At 45.2% G+C, this 26019-nt stretch overlaps 1 protein-coding gene across 4 annotated transcripts in view; it reads right to left on the minus strand.

Moving 5' to 3' along the window:
- Gsdme (gasdermin E) overlaps nucleotides 1-24090 on the minus strand; it is a 50120-nt gene extending 26030 nt beyond the window's left edge. For 2 of the 4 annotated variants that reach the window (XM_042684976.1, XM_042684973.1), the window contains exons 1-3: nucleotides 22294-22373; nucleotides 20045-20274; nucleotides 16793-16985 (exon numbers count right to left, since the gene is read on the minus strand). In XM_042684976.1, coding sequence (XP_042540910.1) covers nucleotides 16793-16985; nucleotides 20045-20255 — 404 coding nt within the window. In that variant the 5' untranslated portion in view covers nucleotides 20256-20274; nucleotides 22294-22373. Of the gene's footprint in view, nucleotides 1-16792; nucleotides 16986-20044; nucleotides 20275-22293; nucleotides 22374-24022 lie in introns of those variants that run through there. The other 2 variants (XM_042684975.1, XM_042684974.1) reach the window with 2 other exon arrangements.
- Nucleotides 24091-26019: the final 1929 nt, after the last annotated feature.

The following is a 26019-nucleotide window of genomic DNA, read 5'->3' on the forward strand; positions in this document are numbered from 1 at the left end:
TCTGTGAAAACAGCTAAGCACTCCAACTCCCAGAACCAACTGCAGTCACCCCCAGAGAACCTAGAAAAGTCACCAGTGTGTTCCAACACATCAAGCCCACAGTCACGAGGGCCACAAACTCAGTACCAGCTGAGCTCCTCTTGAGGCACCAGGGGAAGGTCCATCCTTACCCCCACCGCCAGCCCAGCTCCAGAACTGTGGCTGCTGGCACAGGCATCTCCCACGCTCATCCTGAGGTTTCCTGGGTGGCCTAATGTACATTCTGTGACCCAGGAGGACTGATCATGTCCTTATTTGGGCATTACATTGAACTTGTAATGAGGGACCTGAGCAAAGCTCTATTCACAACCTACGCCACCCAAACTTTGGCAGCTGCCACTATTTATACCAATGCCATGAGGGCTGGATTCTGTGGAGCCTATAGACAGAAACCTTTAGAAGCCTGTGTCTACTGGAAAGCCACAGAACTGTCCCATGAATACCTTAGAATGCAGGAAACTCAATGACACGGCCGACATAAAAGATGAAGAAATTATACGGGCACCATGTTTTGGAATCCCCCTACGACCAACTAAAACATGTATTCAACTGAATTCCTAAATCCCATCTAAATAGAAAGTCCCTTCATACAAAAGACACTTCATAAAACTGGAAAAAGGCAAACATTATCCAAGATGTGCGGATAACCACATGATGCCATGAGAAAACACGACCCCCTCAAAAAAAAAAAAACCTCCAGAAATAGTTCTCAGTTTAAAGAAGATATTTTAAATATCTAAAAGAAATTTTAAATAATGATCCTAAGAAAATTCAGTGAGATGCAAAAGATTAAAGAAAAACAAAGAACCAAGATTTGGTGACTTTCATCTATATCCTAACCATTTAGTAGGCTGAGATCTGAGGACTGAAGTTTGAGGCCAGCCTGGGCAGAAAAGTCTATGAGATCCTTGTCTCCAATCAATACCAAAAAGCAAGAAATAGAGCTCAAATGGTAAAGTGCCAGCCTTGACCAAAAAAAAGAAGGGACAGTGCCTAAGACCTGAGTTCTGCCTAAGTAGGAGCACAAATAATAATACATAATAATATAATAACAAATAATAAAACTACTAAATAATAAGTTATTGTTATTAAGCGAGGCATCAGTGGTCATGCCTGTAATCTTGGCTACTCAGGAGGCAAAAATTTGAGGAACAAAGCCTGCCCAAGCAGAAAAGTCTATGAGACTCTTATATCCAATTAACTACTAAAAAGCCAGAACTGGAGCAGTAGCTCTAGTGGTAAACATCAGACATGAGCCCAAAAGCTCAGCGACAGCACCCAGTCAATGAATTCAAGCTCCAGGACTAGCATTAAAAAAAATAAAAATAAAAATAAGTGACTAGAAGAGTATGACAGTCCTAATACATAAAAATGATTCATGTTTAAAGAGATGGTAATGCTTACCCCGAGTTGGTTATTACACACTATATACTTGTATTGGCTAACTACAATATACCCTAAGATGTCATAAAGGACATACAAATACCATGTTGTGAACTCAGGCTCTGTCCTTTAGCTTTTTCACTCAAGGCTGGCACTCCACGCCCTGAGTCACAGCTCTTCTTCTGGCTTTTTGGTACTTAACTAGAGATAAGAGTTTGAGGACATTCCTGCCCAGGCTGGCTTTGAACCATGTTCCTCAGATTTCAGCTTCTTGATTAGCTAAGATGTCAGGTGTGAGCCACCAGCACCTGGCTAGAAACCAGATCTAAAGTTCTTCCTGTTCGTATACAAAGCTCCATCTTCCTGCAGACCCCTGGGAACCGATGGGTGGAGCAGTCAAGCCACTGACTCATTGGAGCACACCCTGCAGCAGCAGCACCGCTGATTACAAACCCAAAACCTGAGCAGAGGAACTGCCTAGGGGCCAAGCGGGAGTCCCATGTGACTGTGCCCGATCTAAAATCACTGCACGGCAACACGCCCAGGACAGAACCCACTAAAACACTGGATGCTGTTCTGAGTCCATACTAAGTGGCTGGAAAAGGAAAAGGAAGCGAGACACCAAGTCTCCTTACTTCAAATCCTCACCTCTCTCCAGAACCCTTAGACCTGGGAAAGGCACCTCGTGACAGGATGGTCCCCAAGGCTTGCTGAGCACAGCAAGGGACCTGCTAGATCACTTTGAACAGGAAGCAGAAGCTCACCCAGGGACAGGTTGACAGGATGACAGGCAGAAATCAGAGTCCCTGCTCCTGCGGGCCCCTCCTTGACCTTGACCTTGACCTTGCTACGTAGTCCAAGCTGCCTCCCAGTTGCAATCTGTCTCACCCCTGTGATGACAGCCGTGGGGCTAGGATTCTGTTTCCCAGGTCAGTGCTGCCACCTTTTGGAAGCCAGATGCTGGACAGATGTCATTATTATCTTTCCTTGGGAGAGACCTCATGGGGTCAGAGGAAAACAAATCATTTGACTTTCTTCAAACAATCTCTGGAAGAAATCCTTCCTTCTACCTCCTGTCTGGCTCCAAGAAACCCAAGGAGAAGTCTGGATGCTCCTCTGAGGACAATGGATACTTGGGGGATATCCTCAGAATGGCTCAAGAGGGCTAGCCCCTGGCCCCCTGATCTCCCCCTAAGCAGCACTCACTATGAGTCAGGGTCCTGGGGCAAGCGGATGAGCCAGCTATATTTTGATGAGACCTTGGGTTAGGCTCAGAGAGATTAATGACAGTAGCTAAAGTCACACAGCTAGCCTCAGGTTGATCATTCAGCAGCCCCTGACACCTTCTGGCTGTACTAAGAATTCCACCCTCATCTCCATCTCTAGGGGGCTGCTGGACTGTGCCCAGGCCAGGGGCCACCAGGGAGAAAGGAAGGCTGGGACAGGGCCTCCACCAGCTCCTCAGCACTGACACCAAATGAAGCTGCTCCTCTCCCAGGCTCAGGTTTTTCTTTCCATGGTCTCCACTTCCAATGCTCTCAAACCCAAAAGGCAGCCAAGCGCCTTGAGCTGAAGAGTGCAGGGACAGCGCCCAAGCCCAGAGTTCAAGCCCTACGACCGACCAAAAAAAAAAAAAAAAGAAGAAGAAGAAGCCAAAATGTAAACTTGCCAAGGGGAAACCCAAAGATCTTCAAAGCCCTGGCAACATCTCAAAGGCAAGAAGCAGCCTTCTTTTCCAAAGCATAAATGCATTCCCTGGGAACCCCGCTCCTCAAGAGATGGGGATGGCACAGTTTCTGTGAACAACCCCAGTGGTGCTCACTTCCCCAGCTCATGAACAACTGAGCCCTCTGTGCTACAGAATCTGGATGAGCAAGACTAAAGCAGGCACAATTCCCCATGTGCAACCTGTAATAATAGCATGTCCCAGAGACAGAGCTGTCCATGGAGCTCTAACCAGATGCTCCAAAACCCACAGCCATCATGACACAGGAGGAAGGAGCTTCCACGTATCTGTACTATTCACTGGAGACCAGGATTATCTAGTTATCAGATGGAGAACAAGTTTCCTCTCAGGATTGATCCTCTGATCAATCCAGCAGACAGTGCTGCTGAGTCACAAAGAAATGAGTCTAAGACTAAGTCTAGGCTGGGAAGTAATAAGAATCAAGAGGTCTGAGACTGACTTGTAATGCCTGCATGGGAGGGAGCTTGTCCTGAGCATGTGGGTCTAATCCCCCATCCCTGCTCATGGATACAAGTCACCCAGACTACCTTGAATCTTGTGGTACATTAGTGGCAGAGCCCAAACCAGGGCTCACATATATTGATGCTTAGATCATTGCTTTTTCCCACTACATTGTTTGAAAATAAAAAGAGGCAAAACAAGCCTTAAAGTGCTTCAAATTTTGAAAAAAAAAAAACAACTTTTTCTGACAATCAGAAAAACAAGAAGAGTACCTGGGAGGTTGCCAAGATCTCCAGTAAGACAAATGTACTCCGTCAAGTATCAAGCTGCAAAGCCACATCAGGTTTAAGTCCACAGTGTTCATTCACTCCATCTCATACAGACATCGATCATCATACATCATTGTAAGGAGGGTGAGCACAGTACAAGATATTCTGACAGAGACCATGTTCACATAACTTCAATTACATAAACTGTTATAACTTCATTCTGTTATTAGCTCTTGTTGATCTCTATCAATGGTATGGATAGAAAATATGTATTATATACACATATATGTGTAGATACACATTTATGTATATCTCTACACACACACACATACACACACATATAAAATCAAGTACTAGCCTCACTTTCAAGCTTCTCCTGGTAGTCTACCAGGGATTACCTGGTAGCTCATATTGCCTATATTCCTAGGTACTCAGAAGCTGAGATCTGAGGGTGTGAGTCAAAGCCAGCCCAAGTAGACTCTTATCGCCAATGAACCAGAAGTGGAGGTGTTGTTCAGTGGTAGGCTGTCAACTTTGAGTACAAAAAACAACAGTGCAAGACCCTGAGTTCAAGTCCCAGTACCAGCACAGAAAAAGGGTACTACCATAGTAAGAAAAGTCCTCCCTCCCTCTCTCCCCCTCCTGGCTCAGCTGTGATGAATAATCGGGGCCTAATGCTGACTGTATATGGGACTACCAAGGTGACAAGTCCACAGCCACCACTGCCACACTGACTGCTCTGCTTCTATCCACCCGCATCTCCAGCACCTTTATCCTCCTCATATGAAACAACTCTGGGAGAAAGGAAGGAAAATGTGACTAAGCAATTATGGTGCTCAGCCTTTCAGTCACTAATTAACGCCAGCGGGTGATGAGATGCAACAAGCCTGAAAGATGATTAGCCCAAGTGCAGCTAACACTGGGAGGTGACATCACAGAGCAGATCTTGGAAATTTTTTCTCTTTCCTAGCTCTGTGCCTAGCAGCTGCTGGGACTGAAAAAAAAATTTTTTTTAAAGTCATGTGTTTTGAGAGCCTGGCCTTAAATGCTGAATTTAGTCAATTCATTTCTGCATTTCAGACTTCTTGGATGTAAAAATGGAGTAAATCAATTATTCGTTCAACCAAACAGTGCTTAGTACGCTACAGGCCCTGTGCCAGACCCCACAGTGGACCAGAGAGGTATGTTCCAGGAAGGAAATACAGACGAAGGACTAGGCAATTGAAACAGACTCCACCAGCTGGGTGCTGGTGGCTCACACCTGTAATCCTACCTACTCAAGAAACCGAGATCTGAGGATCACAGCAGAAAAGTCCATGAAACTTTCCTCTTCAAAAACCTAGACGTGGAGCGGTGCTTAAGTGATAGAGCACTACTAGCCTTGAGCAAGAAAAGCTCAGGAATAGCGCCCAGGCCTTGAGTTCAAGCCCTACTACCAACACATACCCCAACACACACCTCAAAAACAGACTTCTTGAGTCCATGGCATGATTGGCATCCCAACGGGGGAATCAGGGAATGACCTACAATTCTGAGGCATGACCCATAATTGAGAATCGGCCAGGCAAGGCAGAGAGAGAATTTAGAGACCACAGATCCCAGGATCTGAAGTAAGTAAGTGCAAGGAACTTGCCTGGAGGAAGCAAGGAGAAGGTGGAGAAAGGAGGCTTTGTGGAAGAGGCCTGTGTACATGTCCTGGGGTGGGGACAGCACAGGTGGTCATGAGCAGGAGTGATGGGATTCCACTGCTGCCTGGTAGAGAATGAGATGGAAGGAGCCAGAAGGGAACAAATAACAAAAGGTTGGTGAAAGAAATGGTCATGAGGCTGGAGGCAATAGGAACGTGTAGGACAAATATGTAAGAGCTTCAGGGACCAGTGGCTCACACATGTACACCTAGCTAATCAAGAGGCTGGGATTTGAGGATTGTGGTATGAAGACAACTCAGGCAGAAAAGTCTGTGAGATTAATTTTCTCTAATTTAAGCATCAAAAAGCCAGAAGTGGAGGTGTGGCCAAGTGGTAGAATGTCCGCTTTGAAGAAAAAAGCTATTGGAGAGCTTGAGAGCCTGAGTTCAAGCCCTAGTACCAGCACCAAAAAAGAGAGCTTAAAATCAATCAACTAGTATGACACTTGGTGCGGGAAAGAAGGGGAGGAGGGATGCATGTCTGATCTCTAGCCTTCTAGATATGGCTCCTTGTGGTGGGTAAGAGATGAAGAAGCGAAGTTCAGAGATGGTTGGAGTTTCCGTGTCACACACTGTGACACACCCAGAAGCACATTCAACAGCTCACCTGGATTTCAACTCCTGACTCAGCCCAGCCTACCCAGCATACCCCACCCTCCAGCCTGGGGTGAACAGTGGGCTGTGCTATCCTTCCAAAGGAAACCTCAGAGGTCCAAGTTTCAGGGGCTTGCAGTCCCAACAGCTAAGAGCAAGAGGAGACAAAATAAGTTAGGAAAAACAGGGCAATAAATTGATTCGTGTCCACACATGAAATGCTGCAGCCTGAAAGAATTGGAAAGAACAGATTGGGTAGAGATTGAGTGGAGGTTGGCCAAGTGGTAGAGTGCTTGCCTAGCACTCAGAAATGTGTGGGTTCAATCCCCAACACCACAAATACACACACATCACACATACACATAAAATTTTAAAAAATAGATTTGTGCTGGGCACCGGTGGCTCATGCCTGTAATCCTAGCTACTCAGGAGGCTGAGATCTGAGGATCGTGGTTCAAATCCAGCCTGGGCAGGAGACTCTTATCTCCAATTAACCACCAGAAAACCGGAAGTAGTGCTGTGGCTTATATGGTAGAGCATTAGCCTTGAGCTGAAGAGCTGAGGGACAGCGCTCAGGCCCAGAGTTCAAGCCACATGACTAGCAACAACAAAAAAGAAGACTCTCACTCCAATTGACAGTATAACCCCTATTTTCACTGTATTTGATGTTGGTATAATTTGAGGGAGAGGGGGGATGTAGTGGAGATGGGAGAGAAGGGATGGTAGGGGAAAAACAAAGGAGGAGGCAACAATGCTTGATAAGAAATGTACTCATTACTCATTACTTTGTGATTGTAACCCCTCTGTATGGTATTTTCACAACAAAAAAACTTATTAAAAATAAATAAAATAAATTTGCTCAGGCCATGAAAGCCTCAGAACTGAGTTCTTCATAAGGCCCATTGAAGAAAGTCTTACTGATTCTCCTTAAGAGCTTCTTGCATCTTAAGAATCTTGTGCAATGCACCTGCATGCTGATGGCTCATACCTGTAATCATCATATGATCAGCATCTCAATAAGCTGAGATCTGCGGATCAGGGTTCAATGTCAGTCCAGGCATTATGAGGTTTGTGAGACTCTTGTATCCAATATACCAGCACAAAAAATTGGAACGAGAGATGTGGCTCAGGTGGTAGAGTACCAGCCTTGAGAGAAAAAGCCAAGTGACAGTGCAAAGCACAATTGTGTATGTGTGTGTAACACATACACCAAGGACAGCCTGTGTGTGCCCTCTTGGCTGTTCTAGGGCACAGCTTTATGGCTGGATCTGCCCTCATCTTGGGAAAGAACACAGGTAGCTGCTATAAATCAGGACCAGAGCTCCTCCAACTTTCATTCCATACTGCAGTTCAAAACAGAGACGACCCTGCCTTTGTCCCTTGTAAGGATGGGAAACAGGAACAAGAGGCCACCTCATGGCCTCATGGCTAAGCTCTGCGCCTCCTGCTGGCCTGTGCATGCTAATCATGCCTCTTCCACCAGGAGAGCTGAGCTTCCCCAGGCTTGGTAACTAGGCTCTGTTCTTCTGCCAGAAGTCATACTAGTCATAGCTACAAGCATGAGAACTTGCCATTCACTGGCCCAGTTTAGAGTCTCTAGTGTAATCCCCATAGAAACACGAAGCACATTTTGCTGACCAAATTCTGAGCCATGAAGGCAGGAGATGATGAAGATCTTTTGTCGAACTGGGTGAAAGGTAATATGTTAGTGTTAATTATATTGTTCTTTTTTAAGTTTCTATGTTTCTATAATTGTGTGGTTTTTAATATAATTTGAAAAGAACCTGAACTGGGCACATATATTATCACTTGGGAAGTGGGGGCAAAAGGGTCAAGAGTTCGAGACCAGTATGGGCTTTATTATAAAGTAAGACCTTATCTCCCAAGAGAATCAAAGGAGGTAAGGAAGAAGGGAGGAAGGAAGGGAGGGAGGGAGGAAGGGAGAAAGGAAAGGAGAAAGGAAAAAAGAGAGAGAGAAGCTGAAGTTTACCACCCTGAAATCAATCTAAAACTATCTGCACCACCAACACCAACAGAAGAACATCAAGGGGCACTACCAGCCTCAACCCCCTACTTCAGGGGGCCTTACCTGGATTATTCTTGATATTTACAGGCTTTCCCTGAATGAGAAAGAATTCAAAGAGAAGAAAGGGGCACGAACTACCAAACGCAGTGATTAGCCTTGACTAAAGCACAAAGACAAGTGGGATGATTTTCAAATCCTCTACGGCCACAGACAAATGAAGACTGAGATCAATTTACAGGAGGTAGAGACTGAGAATTACACTTTAAGGTCAGCCTCAGCAAAAAGTTTGTACAACTGCATCTCAACCAATAGTTAGGTATAATAGTCTGTGTCTAGCACCCCAATGAAATGGGAGGCTCACATCAGAAGGACGACAAGCAAAAAGGTTCATGAAACTCCATCTCAACAACAACAACAAAATCAGGATGTGGTATATACACACGCCTGTCATCAGTTATTGTAGCAAGTACAATAAGAGGATCAGAGTCTGGGCTGGCCTAGGCAAAAAGCTCTATCTCAAAAATAACCACAGAAAAAAAATGACTGGAGGAATGACTCAGGAGGCAGAGCACCTGAGTAGCAAGCCTTGAATCCAAACCCCATGGCTGCCAAAAAACAAATATTTAAAAAGAGTAGTTTAAGCTTTGCTGTGTGTTTTTTTCCAGAACAAACATGAGTCCTCACATTCCCCTTTTAAAACTTCTAAATAAGTTATTAACATTGAAACAGTACTCACAAGTTTTACTGGGTGCTGGTGGCTCACGCCTGTAATCCTAGCTTACTCAGGAGGCTGAGATCTGAGAATCGTGGTTCAAAGCCAGCATGAGCAGGAACATCTATGAGACTCTGATCTTCAATAAACTACCAAAGAGTTGGAAGTAGAGCTGTGGCTCAAGTGGTAGAGCACTAGCCCTGAGCAAAAGAAGCTCTGGAATAGTATACAGGCTCTTAGTTCCAGCTCCAGGATGGGTTTGAGCATGTGTGTGCATTTGCGCACGCACACACACACACACACACACACACACACACACCACAGAGAGCTTTTTTTTTTTTGTTGTTAGTCATGGGGCTTGAACTCTGGGCCTGGGCACTGTCCCTCAGCTCTTCAGTTCAAGGCGAGTGCTCTACCACATAAGCCACAGTGCCACTTCCGGTTTTCTGGTGGTTAATTGGAAATAAGAGTCTCATGGACTTTCCTGCCACGGCCTGGCTTTGATCTGCGATCCTCAGATCTCAGCCTCCTGGGTAGCTAGGATTACAGGCGTAAGTCGCTGGCACCCGGCTCAGAGCACTTTTTTAAAAATGTGTATAAAGTAAATGACATTGAGTCTGAAAGTATTTCAAATATTTGTGAAGGTTTATTGCTACATCGTTGCTGTCATAACACATCCATTTCATATAATTTTGAAATCTTTATGAAGAACCAAACTTTGAACAAACAAGTATACACTGCATAAATGTAATCTGCCTCAGTAAACTGTGCTTTTCAATATGGCAAATAACAGAAATCTAGTGTATATTTATGATAACAACATCATGGATCCCCAAGTAGCCTATAAAACCAAGATGGTACCACAGCTGGAAAACAAGGGGAACAGCTGGCATTTGTAGGCCAGGGCTCCCTCCCAGACACTTAGAAAGCTGGAACCTGTAAAAGACCATGCAATCCAAATATCTTACCTACAACTGGGGAAAGTAAGGCCAAAGCCTGGTATGACTTACCTAGCCCACCTAAGTTATTTACCAGAAATAAAGTTGCCCCAGACCCTTGGAGATTAAAGGCAATAAAGCGGGGTCAGACATGAGGCCAGGAATGGCTGTTTTACTCAAGGCAGTGGTAAATGAAAGCTGATGGTGGAGGACAAGACAAGAAAGCTGGAATTTCCTGGCAGAATCAAGTTGGATGTGAAGACAAAAACAGAATCTGAGGCCATTCTCAGTATTGGTTGTTCTTCATTTAAAGAAGAAAGAAATGTAATAGATCTTAGGATGGATGATCTGTCTGAATCAGACACATTTAAGATAAACCTAGTGAGCTCATTCAAAGGAATCAGCTTCATGTCTCCAGAAATCTAATTCTCCTGGAATGCTTTTCATGCTCAATAATTCAAGAGAAATATTTTATAGATACATGTATTTTTTTCAAGTTTATTTTTGAGAATTCACAAGAAACTAAGTTCACATGACACAGGAAATAAATTTAATACTCTGATCTTTTTCCTTCTTCTTCTTTACAATGTTGGAGATCAAATCCAGGGCCTGATGCATTGCTAGACAAGCACTCCAGGACTGAGTTATACACCACCAGCCTTCCTACTCTAATATGAGGGCTTAAATAACTTGTACACAGATGACAACTTATCTATATGACCCAAAATAAAATTGCCTGGTTTGCAAATAAGCCTTGGAGAACATACAGTACTTAAGCATCATTGATGGCCACTCCCAAAAGACACATCTATCAACAGCCCCTTATCAATCCAGATGATGTTATAAGAGTCCAAAGATAGGCACAGGACATCTAGATAGCAACTTATTGCTCTAGCATGAATGCTAGCAAGAATGATAGCTTTATTGGTATCCATCCTGAAAACCGAAGAGTAGAACCTTCCTACCTTTTCCTGTAGCTCACCTTGAACTCTCATTCACCTAACAAGAAAGAAATGATTCTGTGACAGGTTTGAAGGCACCATATGTATTTTTTTTAATTTCATTAATTCTGTATCCTGCTCCTAGCATCACTGATCCCCACCCCCCAGGCCATCCCAGCCCCATGACCTCTGTAATAAATGGGATTGCTGATGCCTCTTCCTAGGTGAGCTCCTCCCTTTATCTGGGCACACCCAGGTGAGCAGGCCCAGCTATTCCCATGAGCTGCTCAGGATGCGGCATATTTCATCACTCTTCCCTGAGCAGGTGCCCCCATACCAGGAAAAAGAGGGAGCTCCAATTCACGCCTCTGCCTTTGCAGGCTGTGCTACCATTTTCAGTACTTTTACCTTCACAGAATATGATTTTAAGGAAAGAACAGGAAGCTTGAAAGCCAGAAAATCCTGGGTAGAAGCCCATCTCCCATACCCAAATTGAGCCTTATGCCAGGGAACAAGTTATTTCCCCTTCCTGCACCTCAATTCCTTCATGTGTAATAGGGGACAGGTACCCAGAGGAAATGACATGAAGATTATAATGGCCTGGCACACAGTAGGTGATCCATAATGCCCCTTTCCTACCTCATCACTGTAAATAGCTTCTTGTCTCCAGATTGCTTTTTCCCACTGTACTCACACACATATGCACATGTGCATGCACACACACACACAGACACATGGGTGCACATGAGTACTTCCTGTTGGCCATAATTTCTACACCTGAATCACGAAGAGTGTTTTGAAACCTCGATCAGGAAATGTGATTACAGAGCCATTGCCCAACTGCGAGCTTCTGGAAATAAAAATGACAAGACTGCAATATATAGCTAAAAAGAGACCACATAAAGACTCCAGGAGCAAATAAGAAGCCCTGGCCTCCTCCAAGCTTTCTGGGATCCCCTTCCTCAATCCAAAGCATGTCAAGATTTATCAAAAGAAAACTCAGAGCAACCAGTTACATTTAAATTTCAGATAAACAAACACGTGTCTAGTATCTCACAAGCATTAAAGGAAAGAACTAAACACCAGACATACATACAGCTGACTGCCTTCCACCTCTGCTACCTGCCTTCAAGTTCTCTGACCATCAGACAGTTCCTATCCAGAACCAGGAAGCAGAAGTCAAATACACGGCCAGAGGCTTTCAACCCTACTCCACAGAGGCTCTTTCAGGAGCCAGACTCAGTTGTGAAGACCAAAACTGTCCAGTCTCTACACATACAATCCATCCACACATATGTGTGTTCTATGATACTTTTATTCATTTTAAATAAAATTCTGCTTAAGGAGTATCTATTTTAAGTTTCATACAATCCAAAGAACATTGGAAGAAAAAATCAGCTACCCATACTTCAATACAAGTGACTTTTCATTCTGCATTGAAATTTGTATCTTGCAAAAAAAAAAAAAAAAAAAAGGTGATGAAATTTCATGAGAATGCACATACGGCACTGTATAAACTGAAATATCATCTCCATTGGATGAGTGCAAAACTTCTCGGTCAGATTCCTGCCTTCTGCCCATCTAGTCTCTTTTCAACCCAGCTGCCTGAATGATCCTGTCACTTTCCTGCTCAGAATCCTCCAGGGGCTCCCAGCTCACCCTGGGCAAAAGTTAGTCTTTTCAATGGCCTCTGAGGTCCTGAGGGACTTGGCTCACTCTAGTTCCACTACCTACCCTTCCTTAATCACCATGGCTCTCGGGACCCTGACCGCTGCCCACAGCATCGTTGCCTGTCCTCTCCTCTCCCCCCAGGGCTCGTTCTGGAACCAGCTTCTCCACCTGCTGCTGTCTCTAGCCATACCACATAAAACCACAGCCCTGATCTTAGCACATTCTATCCCTCCTACATCTCTATCTATCTATATATCTATACACACATATATACAATATAAGTAGATGTAGGAGAGGTAGGATATATACACACACATATCTGTATAGATACACATAATATATGCTATGCATGTGTGTGTACTTAGCAGTACTGGGGCTTGAACTCAGGATTTTTCACTCAAGATTCATACTCTCCACTTGAGCCACACCTTCACTTCCAGCTTTTTGGTAGTTAACTGGAGATGAGTCTCACCAACTTTCCTGCCCAGACTGGCTTCAAACCACAATCCTCAGATCTCAGTCTCCTAGGTAGCTAGGATCACAGCTGTGAGCCACTGCTACCCGGCTCTAGTTACGTGTTTTCCATGCTTCCTACTAGAATGTAGGGGACAAGTCATGGCATTCTGCTTACCACAGCATCCTCAGCATGGAGAAGGGCACACAGTAGGCATTTAATAAAACCAATGAGTGAGTGGATAAATCGACTTAAGGTATAAATATTAACAAACTATCCTAGAATATATAATATTTACTGAAAGCTGAATGAATATGTTGTTTTTCCAAGGGGTCAATATTGAAAAACAACCCTTCCCCTAAAGCCCGTCCCTTGCTGTCTTCCTTACTAGGAAAGTATAAAGAGCTCGAGGGAGTTCTGCTAGAGTGGGTTTCCTGCTGCTGATATTAATATTCAAAAAATGCAAGGGCTAGGGGTATAGGTCAGTGACCATGTAGCCCTAAGTTCCATCCCTAGCACTGGCAACAGAGGAGATATTAGACAGAGAAAGAATGTGTGAGAGAGCAGGGCATGGTAGCATAAACCTGTAATCCCAGCACTGGGGAGGCTAAGGCAGGAGGTGAATTCCAAGCCAGTCTATGATACCTTCTCAAAAATAAGAATAAAAATAAAATCAAGATGTAACCTTTCTTCACTATGACTAGTATCTCTATTGTTATTTCATAAATGATGATTTATTATATTTTTTTTTTGTCGGTCATGTGGCCTGAACTCTGGGCCTGGGCGCTGTCCCTCAGCTCTTCAGCTCAAAGCTAGCGCTCTACCACTTGAGCCACTTCCAGCTTTTTCTGCTTACATGGTGCTGAGGAATCGAACCCAGGGCCTCATGCATGCAAGGCAAGCACTCTACCACTGAGCCACCTTCCCAGGCCTATTTTTTATTTTTTAAGGAAGTGGTAAGCTTTTTATTATTTATCAACTTTGCTTACAATATAACTTATCTGGCTCTATGTTCCTTTTTGTTCATTTCTTAACATTGTATCTTAAAACTATATTATTTTTTAAATTTTATTTTATTGTAAAGATGCTGTACAAAGGGGTTACAGTTACATGAGTAAGGTAATGAGTACATTTCTGGTTGGACATTGTTACCCCCTCCTTTTTATCCCACTATCCCTTTCCTCCCCCACCTCCAAAGTTGTAAAGATCATTTCCAACATGGTGTCTTGTGAGTATCATTGTTGCAATGGGTCATCCTGTGTCCTGTTTCAGCATTTTGTTATTCCCCTCCCCCCCAAATTAAATAAATGTATATACAAGATGCAGAGTACCAAAATCAAATACAGTGACATCAGGAAATATAACATAGGGGGAAGAATATACAAAAGAAACAAAAAAATCACACAATACATGAAAAAGAACAACAATGAAACCTCTTGTGTCTCTATCTTGGAGTTCATTTCACTTAGCATCATCTCATATGGTCATATGTACATAGCTTTTGAGCTTTTCTGCTCATCTGATAAGATTCTCCTAAATGGGGCTGGGAAGGTGGCTCAGTGGAAGAGTGCTTGCCTCCCAGGCATGAGGCCCTGGGTTCGATTCCTCAGCACCACGTAAGCAGAAAAAGCCAGAAGTGGTGCTGTGGCTCAAGTGCTAAAGCGCTAGCCTTGAGCTGAAGAGCTGAGGGACAGCGCCCAGGCCCAGAGTTCAAGCTCCACGACCAACAACAACAACAAAAAAATATTATCCCAGATGTATACTAGTTATTGCAAATAAGGGAAAACATGGGACCTATATTTGGGGGGGGGTCTGGCTTACTTCACTTAATATGATTTTTTTCTAAGTCTTTCCTAAATGATGATTTTTAAAATACATATTTACAGGCTGGCACCAGTGGCTCACACCTATAATCTTAGCTACACAGGAGGATGATATCTGAGGATCACAGTACGAAGACAGCATGGGTAAGAAAGTGCATGAGATTCTAATCTCCAATAAATTGCAAAGAAAAGAAAAGAAAATGCAATCCCATCTGTCCAACCTTTCTTTGATTTGTTGTGTTTCTGGGTCTCTATTCAGAAAATTTCAGCCTGTGCCAAGGATACCTAGGGTTTCTCCTATTCCTTCCTGTAATGTTTTCAGAGTGTCTGCTTTGACTTCGAGGTCTTTGATCCATTTGGAGTTGATTCTGGGTCAGGGTGATATATGGGGATCCAGCTTTAGTTTTCTACGGGTGTTTAACCAATTTTGCCAGCATCTTTTACTGAAGAGGCTGTCTTTCTTCCATTCTATTTTTTTTTTAGCTCCCTTATCAAAGATTAGGTGGCTAGAGGTCTGTAGGTTCATTTCTGGGTCTTCAGTTCTATTTCATTGGTCTTCAGATCTGTTCTTGTGCCAGTACCAAGCTGTTTTGATTACTGTAGCTTTGTAGTAGAGTTTGAAATTTGGTGTTGATATTCCTCCAGCACTGTTCTTTCTGCTAAGGATTGTTTTTGCTATTCGGGGTCTTTTGATGGTGGGAGTGTAAACTTGTTCAACCACTTTGGAAATCAGTATGGAGGTTCCTCAAAAGACTCCACATAGAGCTCCCCTATGACCCAGCAATCCCACTTTTGGGCATTTACCCAAATGATCACAAACAAGACCATACTAAAGCTACCAGCACAACTATGTTTATTGCAGCATTTTATTACCATAGCTAAGATATGAAACCAACCCAGATGCCCCTCAGTAGATGAATGGATCAAGAAAATGTGGTATATATACACAATGGAATTCTATGCCTCCATCAGAAAGAATGGCATTGCCCAATTTGTTAGGAAATAGAAAGACTTGGAAAAAATTATATTAAGTGAAGTAATCCAGGCCCAAAGAAACCTAGGTCCCATGGTTTCCCTTATTTAAAATAACTAGTATATATTTAGGACAAGCAGAAAAGGTCAAATGCTATGTACATATGACCACATACAATGATGTTAAGTGAAATGAACCCCAAGATAGGAACACAACTTGTTTTTTCCTTCTACTGTTTTTAATGTATCTAAAATGTACTACGTGATTTTTTTGTTTCTCTTGTATGTTCTTTCCCCACAGTATAACCCCTGTTTTTACTGTATTTGACATGGGTGCCCTGCATCTGGTATATACATTTTTCTAATTTGGGAAGGGGAAGGGAAATAACAAAATGCTGAAACAAGGATACAGGTTGACCCATTGTAACAATGAGATGCACAAGACACTATATAAAAAATGAACTTTACAACTTGGAGGTGGAGGGGGTAGTAGGGGAGGGAAGGGTTGGTAGGGGAAAAACAAAGGAGAAAGTAACAATGCTGGATAAGAAATGTACCTTACTCGTGTAACTGTAACCCCTCTGTACACTATTTTTACAATAAAAAAAAAAAACATTAAAAAAAGAAAAGAAAAGAAAGCCAGAAGTAGAGCTGTGGCTCAAGTGGTAGATTACCAGTCTTGAGCAAAAAAACCTCAGGGTCAGCAACCAGGCCCTAAGTTCAAGCCCCAGGACCAGCACGCACGCACGCGCGCACACACACACACACACACACACACACACACACACACACACACACACACACACACACACACACACACACACACACACACACACACACACACACACACACACACACACACACACCTGAAATAACATCCTCTTAAAATACATCCTAGCTCCTCACCTTCAGGTTAACAAATCAAGAAATTCTAGAATAAAGAAGCATTCCTGTGACGCCTCACACAACAGGCACCCAGCAAATGTGCTGCTTTGGCAAGGTTTGCACCTGTCCACGCTTTTCACCAAAGTCCAAACAAATGACCTTTACACGCAACACGCGCCACAACCCAGAACCACACCCAATTGTCCTGACCTGTCCACCGCATCCCTGATGAGCTGCTGCAGGTCCACCTCCTGCTTCCGCAGGGTTCCGAAGGAAGACTGGCTCTCCACCAGGCTTTTGCCGCCCACATTCAGCTTCACTTTCCCCAGAACCGTCTCGATGGCTCCACTCACGTGGTTTTCAAACTTGCCCTCATATTTCACAAAGTCCGACTCCACAACCACTGGGAAGGATGGAGAAGAGGAAGTGGTGAGCTGGGTGTCAGCCTGCCTGGCTTCTGGACCCACCCACCCACTCCCACAACCCAAGAGGAAGCCCCCAGCCCCTGCTGCCTGAGCCAAAGAAAACCGAAACAACACCAAGGGCTCCTACCTGTAATCCTAACAACTCAGGAGGCTGAGATCTGAGGACCAAGGTACAAGGCTAATCTCTGTAGCAAAGTCTTGAGACTCTTATCTCCAATTAACCACCAAAAACCCAGAAGTGGCACTGTGGCTCAAGTGGTAGAGCACCAGTCTCATTGAGCAAAAATGCTAAATAACAGGCTCAAAGTGCAAACCCCAGTACCAGCACGAAAGAAAGAAAGAAAGCGAAAGAAAGAAAGGAAGGAAGGAAGGAGGAAGAAAAGAAAGAAAGGAAGGAAGAAAAGAGAGAAAGAGAGAAAGGGAGAAAGAGAAAGAAAGAAAGGAAGAAAGAAGGAGCTGGGAAGGTGGCTCAGTGGTAGAGCACTTGCCTTGCATGCATGAGGCCCTGGGTTCCATTCCCCAGCACCACATAAGCAAAAAGAAAAAAGCCGGAAGTGGCGCTGTGGCTCAAGTGGTAGAGCACTAGCCTTGAGCTGAAGAGCTGAGGGACAGCGCCCAGGCCCAGAGTTCAGGCCCCACGACCCGACCCAAAAAAAAAAAAAGGAAGAAGGAAAGACAGACAAAGGCACAATGCCTATGTGCCTCTAATCATATAAAACAATATTTACCCAAGTGAATTCCGGGAAATGAAAACAATAGTTTATTGTTTTTCTTTTTGTCTTGTTTTTTCATTTATCTGTCTTTGGGAGGATGGGTGGGGGTCACAGAAATGGAGAGACAGCGTGAACAAAGGTAGCAGTGGTACTCACTGGACACTATGTTGAAAATGAATTCTCTACCTTGTAGGTAGGGAAGGGAGAGGAGGGAAAAACTGGGAAAGAGTGAGAGAAGAGGTAACACTGTCCAAAAAGAAATATACTCTTTACCTGATTTATGTGATTTTAACGGCTCTGTACATGACCTTTACAATAAGAAAATATTTTTTTAGGGAGCAGATGGATTCTGATTGCTCTAACTCATCAGAGAACTCTGGGTGCTTTCTGGTTTATTGTTTTACAATTCCAATAAATAGAGAAGACAGCATTAAAAGCATTTGTACAGTTTAGCAAAACATACCCCAGACAGGGGTCTTAGCGGTTCAGCTTCCTGACTGTCCTTGGCCATTTTGCCCACCAGTCTTAAAGATCCATCCCTTGGGCCAAGCTACCAACTCCACTCAAGTAATTCCCCTCTCCTATTCACATTCTTCTATCTGAATGCTAGTCAATCATTCAATCCTTATTAAGTAATTCCTTATCTGCCTTCCTGATAAAGTCAGCAGACATGCCCTAACCCCTCAGTCATCACCGGAGAACATACAACCTTCACCCCCTCCCCTTCTTCCTGGCTCCACCACACTAAGGAATAACACTTAACATCCCAGCTTGACTCAAGTCTGCTGCAAACTATCTACCCTGCACGGCCCTCCAACTGACCTCCAGGGCCACATCCAGGTGATTGCTATTAGATTGCCTGCAGGCTCTGCCCTTTGTGTCTGAATCCTCAAGATGAATATCAGATGACCTCATATTTGAACTGCCAACCTTAGGACTCCAGGTTTTTACTATTCTTTTTATTTGTTTTGGTTTCTTTCCACTAGGGATTGAGCCCAGGTTTTATAAACGCAAGCAGTTTACATCTGAGCCACTTCCTCAGTCCTGGCAGACCTTAGATAACATCTCCCTGAACTGAGATTTTCGTGTGTCATTCTGAGATAATTAATGGTAACTACCTGATGGATTCTGGTTACCAGCTGATATTATACACAAAGAGTGAAATTCACAGTCTGAAAGACAAGTGGGTTTGTGTCAAACCAGCATCCTTTCTGATAAACAGAGCAGATCCAGATTCTCCCAAAGGCTACTGCAATCACAGACATTCTCACTTCAGGACACAATTCTGGTCTCAGGCCTGCCATTGCTGTTTTGGAACTATTTCCAAAACTTGTCTTGCAGCAGATAGGGACAATCAAGTCTTCATATCAGCCAAGTGTCAGTGGCTCACTCCTGTAATCCTAGCTACTCAGGAGGCTGAGATCTGGGATGATGGTTTTCCAAGCCAAGCCAACCTGGGCAGTAAGGTCTATGAAACTATATCCGCACTTAACCAGCAAAAGGCCAGCAGTGGAACTGTGGGTCAATTGATAGAGCATCATCCTTGAGCAAAAAAAACCTAAGGGACAGAGCCCAGGCTGTGAGTTAAAAGCACCAGAACAAAATAAAAAAAGACTGTGTACACTCAAACGCCACCCTAGACACACTTCCACGAAAGATGTCATTTGCGTACACTTTGGCATCAAGCCATCAATTGCTGCTGATGGAAGAGATGTCATGAAGGAACCAACAGGCAGTTATCATCAATGGAATGCCACCAACCAACCTCTATTCCTTCTCTATCCCTTGGGCAACACATGCCAGTGTTGTTCTAAGTGGCAAAAAGGAACCAAAAATGACCATCTTGTATCTGCTCAACAGACAAAGTAGTGACATTTCTCATTGCCACTCTGGCACTAGCAGGACACAGAATCCAGGATGAGCTCCGGCCCCTGATCCTGACCGTAGTCAGGGATTTTCTAGCCACACTGACTGCCAGTGTCCTCACCAACGCAGCCGAGTCTCCTTACACCCTCCTGATCACTATGACACATAATCAGCCCCAACATTAAACCAAATTTTGGGTATGGCACCCAACCCTCTCCCCATCTACAGTGAGTATGACTGATTATGTTTATAACAACACTGAAAAACTATATAAATTCATTAAGCTACGACTGTGCAATGTCAGGACTGCAGAATTCTTGCGTCGTGGGAAAGGATATTCTTAAGATATCACAGAAAGAAAAAAAAAGAGAGATTCCCCTCAATTCTAGACAACACATATCTAGAAAAACCACCTTCTATTCTGGGTCTGATAACAGAATACATACAAAGGGACATACCTGGGCTCAGTGATTGGTCTTCTGTGAGTACATCTCCCAGGGTGACAGATAGAAACTGGTACTTGGGTCTCTGCCAGCACCAGTATCTCCTCTTTTTAGTCACCAGGCTTAGAAGTTGTAATTTATCAGAATCATTCAAGTTTGATACTGAAATCAGGTTACCGTCATCATCAACTTCTTTAAGAAAATTTCTTGTTGCTTTGGCAAACATTTTGAAGACCCCAAACTATCTAGAAAAAAAGAAAAATAAGATTACCCTAAAGACAAATACAAAGTTCCATTATTTTGTATCTTTTTTCTAGAGCTATCATACTCCTTAGTCCCAACAGTTCACATGAAAAAGATCTGCTTTCTAGTGAACGCTAATGAATGTAGGTAAGGATAAAGAATTCTAATATGGAAAGAGAATATACTAGTCAGGATAGGCTAGATTATATTCCAGAAACAACAACCCCCAAATCTCAGTGACTAATAACAAAAAAGTTTTATTTGTTCCTATCCAGGAAGACAAGACAGCTTTGTTTATTGTAATTATTAAGGATCCAGACCAAAGCACAAGCAACTCTTTTGAACCTTGTCAGTCTAGAGGCAAATAAATGGTGAAAGTACCTGTAACACTTATGACCCAAACTAAAATGTTTATTTTTTTAAAAAAATTGCAAAAGCCAAACTTAAAATACTCCAGTAGAGGGCTGGGAAGGTGGCTCAGTGGTAGAGTGCTTGCCTCGCATATATGAGGCTCTGGGTTCAATTCCTCAGCACCACATAAGCAGAAAATATTGGAAGTGGCACTGTGGCTTAAGTGGTAGAGTGCTAGCCTTGAGGTGAAGAGCTGAGGGACAGCACCCAACCCCAGAGTTCAAGCCCCACAATGGACAAAAAAAAAAAAAAACTCCAGTAGAAACATGGATAAGAGTTATAAAGATCTATACTCATTATCTTGCCCATGTAAATGTAACCCCTCTGTACAGTATTTTCACAATAAAAAGAGTTATAAAGATCTATAATTCACAAATTGAACATAGCCAGATAAATTCATACATACACACACCTTCCACATTCACAAATAGAATAAGGAAAACCATTACACAAAAAAGCAAATTAAAAAAATAATTAAACCTGCCAGGTGTCAGTGGCTCACTCCTTGTTACCTCAGCTACTCAGGAGGCTGAGATCTGAGAGGATCGTGGTTCAAAGCCAGCCCTGGTAGGAAAGTCCATGAGACTCTTACTTCCAGTTAACCACCAAAACAGCTGAAAGAAGAGCTGTGGGTCAAGTGGCCGAGTGCTTGCCTTGAGCAAAAGAAGCTCAGGGACAGCACCTAGAGCATAAGTTCAAGCCCCAGGTCAAGCACCAAAAAATAAAAATTAAACCCAGATGAATCTTGCATTTTAGCTGTTCAGTTCAGTTTCTTCAACATGAATCTTTTCTTCAGTATCAAAAACCACTTGCCTTACCTAACTCTACAGTACTTTTTCTTATATTACTATAAAGTAGCTTCCTGACCCTGGAGCTATATATTCCCAGAAAGAATAAGTCTCCCCCCCCTTTTTGGCAGTACCAGGGTTTGAACTCAGGGCTCAAACTTGATAGGCAGAAACTCTTCTTCCTATTCCTTCTTTACTGCCCCCCTTTTTTGAGACAGTCTTGCTTTTTTTTTTTTTTTTCTTTTTTTTGAGACAGGATTGGGCTTTATCGTTCAAGATCCTCTTGCCTCAACCTCAACATCAAACACACCTCACAAAGATCAAGGACCACCCTCCCCTACTGTGTGTCAGGCACTGGGCTGAGTGCACATTTTGTACAGGTTTCCTCACATAATCTTTCCAGCTCTGGGAGGCACACATTGTCCACATGTTACAGATGTGGCCTTCGAAGACATTAGGAATGTGGCTGGGATCAGGAAAGAAGAGAAGCAGGAGCCAGGCTATCATCCCAGCCTTGGTTAGGAGCAGTCAGGAGCAGGCCTGCCATTCCTCTGCTGAATACAAAGTGACGCTGGCCATCAACATGAAACAAACCACAGACCAAACACAGACATTATCCAAACCACAAAAATGACCAACAGCCAACTCCTTCCAGTCGGCAGTGACCCACTGCCGCTTCTTGACCACCCACAGCTGCGGCTTCATTGTGACCTTCTCTCCTTTATGCAAGATGGATGAAGACACACAATCATAGAATCTCTTCCTCTAACATCATTCAAACCAGAGCAATGCCTGCTCCCTTTAGCCCTCCCCCCCAATCACCTGGGAACCTCTCCTGGAAGGAGCAACAATGCCAACTTGTGCCCTTCCAGGTAAAACTGGAAGGCCTTGAACTTTACAAGAATGGATCCTCCCCGCAAGATTCTTCTGGAGGTTCTGATTCCGGAGTCGGACTGCCCTACTCTGCTAATCTCCAGTCTACTTTTTCTTTCGAAATTTGAACATGTGATTCATTGTGTAAGATAAGAAACGTGTGGTTGAAAGAACATTACCCAGTTATGGTGGAAACAAGTCATTGCCATAAAAACATCACTTGTATGCTCCCAGCAGAAATGCACAAGTGTTATACACGTGTGCCGGTGTCATTCCTAACAAGTTAACACAGTTTAAAGTCTTTTTAGTTTCCTAAATCACAAAGTGAAATTCAGTCTATTAACACAGAGGTGCCATCCTTTTATATTTTCTGATAGCTGCAGCCCAGAACCTAGTTTTTTTTTTTAAGGCTAGCACTCTACCACTTGGGCCAAAAGCTCCACTTCCAGCTGTGTGTGTGTGTGTGTGTGTGTGTGTGTGTGAGAGAGAGAGAGAGAGAGAGAGAGAGAGAGGAATTGGAGATCGTCTTACAGACTCTCTTGCTGGAACTGGCTTAAGAACCACAGTTCTCAGATCTCAGCCTCCTGAGTAGCTAAGATTACAGGTGTGAGCCACTGGCGCCCAGCCTGAACCTTAATGAGAACACAACTTCAAGATACTCTGCCATCTCTTAAAGTAAAAACTACATCTCGAAAGGTGTGGTTCCAGCAGCCAGCACCAGCCTTGAGAGGGAAAAGCCACAGGAAGGCGAGAGGCATGGAGTTCAAGCCCGCCACCCCTCCCCGCACACACACGCACACACGTGCGCACACGCGCACACACGCACACACCAAATAAAGAATGGTCACACACACATCAGCTTGAGCAGAGAGGCACCAGAGGCTTCTGGGAAATCAAGCAGCCACAGGAGGCCTGGGCCGCTTGAGAACAGGGGGCCTCGGACCCCCGACGGTTAAATAAACACGGATGGGAGAAAACCCCACCTCGACATCTTCCCGTTGAGCCCCGCAGGCAGCCCCGCAGGCCGGCCTCGGCAGCCCGGCCTCCGCTCGCGGTCCCGGCCGTGGCTCAGCCGCGTCCACCCGCCCGACGCCGCGGCCTCCGGAGCGCACGCGGGCCTGGGGTCCGGGCACCCCTCCCCTGCCCCGGCCGCTTCCTCCCCGGCGTCCCGCGGCCTCTCCCGGCCGACCCTGGGGGGGTCCGGTTCACCCCTCCGGTGAACGAATGAATGAATGAATGAATGGCGTTTCCCACGCCACAGCGAATGCTTCGGCAGCGCGGCCCCGAGGCCTTCTCCGCGCAGGTGAAGACGGGACGCCGCTCCCCCGAGCACGGGGTCGGGGAGGCCCGGGATGGGGGCCCGCTCCCTCGCCCAGCCCTCGGGGCACCCCGGGCCCGGCCTCCTCCCCCCGCGCGGCGGCCCCGGCCTCCTTCCCGAGGCGCACGGCCCCGCGCCCACCGCACCGAAGACAAAGAAGGAGCGAGCGGGGCCCGGGCGGCGCCAGGGTGGGGGGCGCGAGGCCCCGGCGCGCTGGCCCCACCGTGGAAGGCGGCGGGGTGAGGGTCGGGGTGGGAGCGCGCTGATGCGGGAGGGGCGGGGGTCCGGGAGAGCCGGCACCCCGCGGCTCGACGCGGGAGGGGAGGAGCCGGAGCGGAGCCCGCGCCCCCGCGCACTTACCCGCGCGCCGCCGCCGCCGCCGGGTCCCCACCGCCGCGCGCTCACGCACAGGGCAGCCGGAGGAGCCTGCGGGGCCGGGGCGATGGGCGCGCGCGGAGGGAGGGAGCGGCCGCAGGACCTTTGCTCGGTCGCCGCCTCCTGGCTTCGCGCGGAGGCGGGGCTGAGTGGCCCCTGGCGGCCGAGGAAGGAGGCGTGGACGGCGATCGTGGAGAGCCGGGTGGGACACTGGGGGCGCGATCGCCCCGGAGAGACCTCTGTGGGCTCCTTCCGGTGACACCCGGAGCCAGGGAGTAGTGCTAGGATGGGAGGAAAAGTCAGCAGCACGTCCTAAAGTCTAAAGACGCTTCTCCCCGCTCCCCCCCCCCACTTTGGGGTGTGAACTCGCACCGTGCCTTCACTGTCCACGCTGGCCTCGGGAGGCCACCGTGCCCCTGCCTGGGAACAGCTGGATTTACGTGCGACGTCGAAGCCTGGCCTCCTACAAGTATTAGGTGCTGGTAAACACCAGGTGAAACCGGAATTTAGCCGGTGCTCAAGGCTTGATTATTATCTTTTCAGTCAATATTTGTAGATCGCTTTTTTCTCATCCCATGGAAGAACCAAAAATAAAGTTTCTTCTCTCTCCATACTTTCAAGTAGTATAGAGATGCGTGGTGCCAGTGGTTCACACCTGTAATCCCAGCTAGCTACCAAGGAGGCTGAGATCCGAGGTAGGAGGTTTGAAGCCAGCCTGGGCAGAAAAGCCTGTGATACTCTTATCTCTCCTGGAAGAGGAGGTGTGGCTCAAGTGGTAGACTACACAGGAGCAAATAAAGCTAAGGGATAGCTCCCAGGCACTGAGTTCAAGTCCTAGTACCAGCCATGGAGTTTTGTGGTTGCTTTCAAACCTGGTGAGGAGAAAGCAACACCCACAAAGACACACGTGACAGTATGTGCTTTGTGGGGCATCTAAATTGCAGTCTCAATAAAGCCTTACCCCAAGGCCCAAAATTAAAGCTCCCACCCACAACAACCCTAGTTTCTTCCCTGCTTTACTGTTTCTCCTTTGCTCTTCCATCAGCTAGATGTTCTTCTTACTAATTTCATGCATTATCCTACTTGTAATGTTAGCTCACTAAAGACAACAACTTTTGTCTGCTTTGCTTACTACTACAAACTTAGAACTTACTGCATGGCACTTACTTTAAAAAAAACATTTAGGAATGAGCCCTCTTGTTTCTTCAACCAGATTGTGAGGCCTTACTCTTCTACAAGATCGGTGAAAATTAATGGATGTTGGATAAATAGGTAAACAAATGGTTGCTGGTTTTGCCAAAGTGATTCGGTATTTAAAGAAAAAGCAAGCTGGCGCCTGTGGCTCATGCCTGTAATCCTACCTACTCAGGAGGCTGAGATCTGAGGATTGAGGTTCAAAGCCAGCCTGGGCAGGAAAGTCTGTGAGACTCTTATCTCCAATAAACCACTAGAAAACCAGAAGGGGTGCTGTGGCTCAATCGGTAGAGCACTCATCTTGAGCTGAAGAGCACAGGGACAGCGTCCAAGCCCAGAGTTCAGTTGCCCATGACCTACAAGAAATTTTTTGAAAAAGTAGGCTGACTGCCCAATGGTTCACATTTGTAATCCTAGGTACTCAGGAGGCTGAGATCTGAAGACGGAAGTTCAAAGCCAACCTGGGACAGTCCATGAGACCCTTAATCCCCAATAAAACAGTAAAGAATTGGAAATGAAGTGGTAGAGTAGGAGAAGCTAAGGGACAACACCCAGGCCCAGAGTTCAAGTCCTAGTATTGGTGTGTGTGTGTGTGTGCATGCATGTGCGCGTGCATGTGCGTGTGTATACACACACACCATTCAGCTGGTAAAGATGACTTGCCTGGCCTCAAGGGTCTAAGGTGACGTGTAAATGTCCTCATCCATTCAGGCTGCTGTAACAAAATCCCACAGACCAGACCAGATAGCTTATAAACAACACAACTTTGCTCCTCACAGTTCTGGAAG

This window comes from Dipodomys spectabilis, unplaced genomic scaffold (assembly GCF_019054845.1).
Source record: "Dipodomys spectabilis isolate Male_0828 unplaced genomic scaffold, ASM1905484v1 ptg000092l, whole genome shotgun sequence".
NCBI classification, from domain to species: Eukaryota; Metazoa; Chordata; class Mammalia; order Rodentia; family Heteromyidae; genus Dipodomys; species Dipodomys spectabilis.